We start from the raw sequence: 6,124 nt of genomic DNA on the forward strand, positions 1-6,124 counted from the left end.
TGGGTGTGTGTGTGTACTATTTTTAATCCAAGTAATTTAATCCAATCTTTATATTCTAAATGTACAGCAGGTTGTCCTCTGATTGTCTCTTATCAACTTGATGCCAGTCGACAACCATTATAGAATCTCTTTCGGGGCTCTGAGACCAACCTTAACCTTGAGATTTGGCCCCGCACAATAATTGCATTCTAAATGAAAGCTTCCCTTTGAGCAGCCAACCACAACAAAATCTCCCTCTCTATCTCTCTTTCTCATGCGTGCTCTCTCTCTCTCTCTCTCTCTCTCTCTCTCTCTCCCTTCCTCTCTTTCTCTCTCTCCATCTGCCTCGTTCTCCTCTCTCTCTTTCTCTCTCTCCATCTGCCTCGTTCTCCTCTCTCTCTCTCTCTCTCTCTCTCTCATTCTCTCTCTCTCTCTCTCTCTCTCTCTCTCTCTCTCTCTCCCTTCCTCTCTCTCCCTTCCTCTCTCTCTCTCTCTCTCTCTCCATCTGCCTCGTTCTCCTCCCCTCTCCCCCGCTATGCCTTTGTTTTCGACAGCCTCATTGAAATGTATTACATTGCTTCACACATTGGGTATCAGTAAGTACAGTCTCTATCAGTGATGTATCGTTGGGCAATAAACACAAACCCTTTAGCAGGTTCTGATTATGGCCTGGTCAGCCAGGTGTGATCACAGCACCTCCTGTATTGTAGGGGGGTCACACTGAGAGCTGTATCTACAGCAACATAATGAGAAATGGGAGTTTATGTGTAATATAATAATAATACATGCCATTTAGCTGACGCTTTTATCTAAAGCGACTTACATTGCAGTGAGTGCATACATTTCAGTATATATGGTCCCAGCAGGAATCAAACCCACAACCTAAGTGTTGTTAGTGCCATGCTCTACCAGCTGAGCCACAGAGTATCGACACATGGAATGATTTCTATGTCTATATGTCTAAAGTCACCTATTTCACCTCAGCTCCCTCCCATAGAAGACACAGCGTATAGGATAAGTCTGTGTGACACCGGTATAGAAGTATTGTATTGTACGGTGTGGAGGGTTTTTGTATTCTATGTCCATAGCCTGTTGTCATCAGAGCGTTGACTCATGTGTGACTCACACTCTATCAGTGGATCACTTCAAAAAGAATGAATATTTACCATCTTTGCTATTAGAAAAAAAATGAACATCTATTCGCATTTCCATTGAAATTGTAATGGATGGTTGGTTTTATATTAATGATGATAACAGTGTGGATGGATGATTCTGCGGGCTACTGCAGGGGTTCAGTCAATGTGTATTGGAAAGTGAAGTGTGAAATTAAAAATTCAAACCAGATACTGTGCGATTCTAGTGGCCATGGCTCCGTCTTAACTGATATTTATATCCTCGTGACAATGTTCCAGTTTTCTGCGATTCAAACAATAACAAAGCATTCTCCCCGCCACTTTTTTGGTAAACAGCTGAGAAACGGGGCGGGAGAAGTGGAACCACTCTTAAATTCATCGACGGTGCTATGGATGCAAGGATCGACCGTCCATGAGATCAAAATGATAGCCATGATGATACATTTTAACCATGTTTTGAAGCTTCACAGTGTCTTTTTACAATTACATTGTTTTTTATCAACAATGGAGTAAAACAAGCTTATTTTGGGGGTTCTGACGGGGTAAGACAGTTGAACTAAGCTCCTGAGGCATTTATAAGTTATATTATTCAAGAATCAATGGCTATATATAATTCATTTAAAAGTCCAACAATGGATGTACAAATCTCAGATTGCCCCTTTTGAGGCAAACCTCAAACCCAAACCTTCCTTCTGAACACTCCAATCCATGGTCAGATTACTAACCACATTCCACATACTGATATTACTACCACAACATTATCATACTAGTCATTCCTCTGAAATATTCACTCGATGGTTTTGTTCTGTCTAAAAAGGATGTGAACAGTACAGCTGTTCAAAATCTATTATGTAGTGTATTCTGCCTCAGATCCACCTGTCTCCTCTCCTCTCCTCTCATCTCCTCTTTCCCCCCTCTCCTCTCCCCTCCCTCCCCTCCCCTCCCCTCTCTTCCTCCCCTCCTCCTCTCCCCCTCCCCTCCCCCCTCCCCTCCCCTCCCGTCCTCTCCCCTCCCCTCCTCTCATAAAGAAGGGATCAAGATGGTAAAGAAGGGGATCAAGTGTTTGTGCCTGGCCAGGTGTGTCCCGAAGGACAGGGCAAAGACACTGCAGGGCTGGTTGGGGGTAAAAGGATAGAATGCTCCCTGTTGCACTGTAGCCTTTATGGCTTTAAACGAGAAAGACTGGCTCTAGCCGGAGCTTTATGCCTTCCAAGAAAAAAATCTGAAACCCCCCTCCTACTGCCTGAGGTGTTGCGTTGACGTGCGTTTGACTAGGGCTGATCTGAACACACATTAACGTTAATGTTGATGTCTCAGCACATAACATAACAGAAATGTACAGTATGCAAATGTTTTGTGTCCTGAAAGTGTAATGATGCATGGCATTGTAGGGCAGTTTGTGTGTGTGTCAGGGTGTGTGTGTGTGTGTGTGTGTGTGTGTGTGTGTGTGTGTGTGTGTGTGTGTGTGTGTGTGTGCGCGTGCGTGCGTGTACGCGTGCGTGCGTGTGTGTGCGTGTGTGTGTGTCTGTGTGTCTGTGTGTGTGTGTTTTGACTGCTGTGTATTCATTATTGTGTCTCCCTCTTTCTCCCTCTCTCTTTCTCTCTCTCTCTCTCTCTCTCTCTCTCTCTCTCTCTTTCTCCCTCTCTCTTTCTCTCTCTCTCTGCTGGTGTGAGAAAGCATATACGTCTTGCTTAATGACCCCAGTTGCCTTGGCAACGGCGTCCCATTGAGACAAATCTGACAGATACAGAGAGAGGAGAAGGAGAGGAGAGAGGTAGAGAGAGAGAGAGGAGAGAGACTGCCAGACACACGGGGTGTGGAGCGAAACGGATTACGAGTCAATGTAATGCTACATTCAAACAGTCTTTTTGAAAACACCTCAGCATTTTGATATCATCCCTGGAGATTCCTCACGTCTGATTCCCCATCAAAGATGTGTTTGTAGTGCCTACTAAAACATTTTTCTCATTAAAAAGAAGATCAAATACATCGTATGCATGGGGCTGTATCTCTACTTTGCAGTGCTGTTGTTCCTCAATGATTGGAGGTATCCCCTATGGTCTCTTGATATAGTTCATCTGTCTCTACAACAGTTATTTTGATCTTTACATCAAACGTGTCTTGTCGCTGACTGTAGTATTTCAGTAACTTCCTTGTTATTGAAACTGCAGCCAAAATGGGATGAAAAGCAGAACGGACATGGGCTAAACTGACAGATACACACACAACGATGGAACGCATCCTGGGAGTCCAGGGGAGGCTGGTGGAGGTAGATATCAGAGGTAGTGTACGGAATGGAATGCATTACAATGAGCCCGTCCTCCGAGGTCTACCTCCACCGACCTCCACCGACCTCCGCTGCGTGAGACACAGGCCGTGGTTGTAAAACCACGATCGAGTCATCCTCCATTTTGTATCCAGGCTACAATTGTTGTTGTTTTCTGTACGCCTAACCTCTCTTATTTGATCCATCCCACACTCCAGGTCATAGAACTAGCCGGCATGTTATGAAACCCATAAATCATAGATAGCAATTGTGACATACTTTCATTGCCAAGGTGGTGAGATGACACTTCCATATGCTCAGAGATGAGGGCTCCATGTAGTAGAGGCTCGAACAGACAACTCTAGTATTACATATGGGAAAACTGTGGCAATGACACCACTGTTGTTGGGGGGAGAACCATCACACCATATGTGTGTGTGTGTGTGTGTGTGTGTGTGTGTGTGTGTGTGTGTGTGTGTGTGTGTGTGTGTGTGTGTGTGTGCGTCGCCGTAGGCTATGATAGAGAGGTTGAGAACGAAACAAGATCCCCCCTCCCCCTGCCGTTCAGAGAAGCCCGGATCAATGAGAACACACAGCTCTTGTAATGAATGAGGCTTTAGGGTTTGTGAGAGGTGGAGAGACTCTCCTGAGAGGGGAGCCCACATGGCGCAGGTGGTAATGACACATAAGTACCAGGGAGAGGAACGCAGCACGGTGAGGTGAGACCCCTCCTCAGATGAAGAGGACGTGAGCAGGTTGTATAAATCACCGTTCAGAGCCCCTCCCTCTGGCAGCGATGTCAACGGAACGGAATGGATCGTGCGTCGTCGCCGTGGACTCATGGATTCATGAATTCTCGGCTGCTTATCATTATTATCGACGGCGCTCATCTTTCGATTCTGACCGTCTTGACCGCCGTGACCTTTTTGAGATCGTCAGGGAGACGGAATCCAATGTCGTTATTTGCAATTGAAATCAAATGCTTTCGCCTGTGTCTGTATTCGGGAGGGAGAACCAGAGGCAGACATTGTGTGGTTTCACCTGTGTGACCCGATGACCTAAATAATGGAATCCGCCTCGTTATACATTCCACATTATGCATGTAGAGCGGAGGGAGAGATCAGGGTCAGGCTGACTCTACCAGCATCTGTGCTGCTCATGAATAGGACTAGTTACCATATCGCCCCTCTGGTTCTTGACACATATGCAAAATGGTGTTCCCTAAAATTGAAACTCGAATTGGATGCCATTCACAGAAGCATTGATGCGACGTATTCCATTGTAGATGCCTATACCCTGTGTGGTTTCCCAAGGGATGAACAAGAAAGGCAGTAGTGACAGACAAAGGCAGGTAGTGACAGACAAGACAGACAGACACACACACTTGGAGTGACAGAAGCAGAGTACTGTAGGGTATACATCAGAGAATGTACGGTATACTGGATCTATGGAAAGAGTAGGGGGAGCAGGCCGTAGAGCATGGGAGAAGGAGGGAAGGAAAGCAGGAAGGGGAGAGGGAGGGAAGGAGGGAGAGAAAGGTGAGCGGAAGGGCAGTAGGGCAGTAGGACAGGTAGATGGTAGGGTGGAGAGAGGGACTGACCTGGAACATAACCCGGTACTGCTCCTCAGGTCGGTTCACCACACACATGTTGCACCCCATGGTAGCTGTGGCAGTCTGCTCCTCCTCTCTCCTCTGTCCTCGGGGGTATCAAGATGTCCTCTTTCAGGAGTCCCAAGATGTGTGCTCTGCAGTCTGATTCTGGGAGTCTGCTTCTGTTCCAGTTATGGGGGTTTCTCTCAGAGAGGAGAAGTTTCTCTCAGAGAGAGGCAACGTTTTTCTCTCCTCTGTGGATGTGCCTGTGCTACTGTTAACGCAATCCGTTCCACTTTGACAAAATGATTATGGGATGCGGTTGGCTCCCACCCAGGACCCTGTGGCTGTGGTCAATGTTCTCTGTCACAGTCTCTGGGCTTTGAACTGTGGTCTAGGGTCCACTTAGGGTCCACTTAGCAGGATTTCTCTCAGGGATAATAGACAGGATGAGTTTTTTTTTTTTTTTTAACAATTCCTGTGCTTGTCAATGTACTATACAGTATCTCAGTTCCACTGAGCTGAGAAAATGACTAATGAAGCCCAACAATGAGTTTGGAGATGTTGTATTTGCATTTGCCACCCAAAACCCTTGGACTCTGGTTGGTATGCTTCTAAGGGGTCAGAAACTATGTGCTCCTCCTGGCTTGAATGTGGTTATGTTCCAGTAAGCAGCATTTCTCTCAGGTAATTGTCTCCCATGTATAGATTCTGTCCTTTATCCATTCATTGGTCGGTTCTACAGAATACCCCACTAAAAAAAGGCACTCAAAGCAAAGTATCACGAACGAAATGTAAATAAAAAAGGATTGTGCTTTTCATTCAGCGCCCGTATAGGTTTGTGATTTCTCATTCAGTGCTTTCAAGGTTGAACAAATAATTGTATGTAATGTATTTGTGCTTCAGAATAGCCATGAGATTTGAGACTTTTTAAAAATAGGGTCATTGATATGAAGCTCTAGAATAAATAGAATGATGTCATGGAATGATGTTTTTGTTGGAAATCAAATATTGTTGTACAGTATCAACATTCAAACAAACAACTTTTATCTCATCGATCTCCTCAGGCCTTTTCATTTCAAACAGTTCCCTTTTCCATACACCAAGGCCTTTGGGTTGTATTCTAGTTCCTTCTTCAAACAAAAAAAAAACAC

The 6,124-nt window shown here is 45.3% G+C and overlaps 1 protein-coding gene across 1 annotated transcript in view; it reads right to left on the reverse strand.

The window, feature by feature from the left end:
• Positions 1-5,039, reverse strand: part of pdzd4 (PDZ domain containing 4) — a gene marked incomplete at both ends in the record, with an annotated part of 14,387 nt that extends 9,348 nt beyond the window's left edge. Inside the window, one exon of the mRNA XM_083676020.1 lies at positions 4,980-5,039. Within this exon, the coding sequence (XP_083532146.1) occupies positions 4,980-5,039 (60 nt within the window). The remainder of the gene's footprint in view (positions 1-4,979) is intronic.
• Between the last annotated feature and the right edge of the window lie 1,085 nt (positions 5,040-6,124).

This window comes from Argentina silus (assembly GCF_951799395.1).
Source record: "Argentina silus genome assembly, chromosome: 8".
Taxonomy (NCBI): domain Eukaryota; kingdom Metazoa; phylum Chordata; class Actinopteri; order Argentiniformes; family Argentinidae; genus Argentina; species Argentina silus.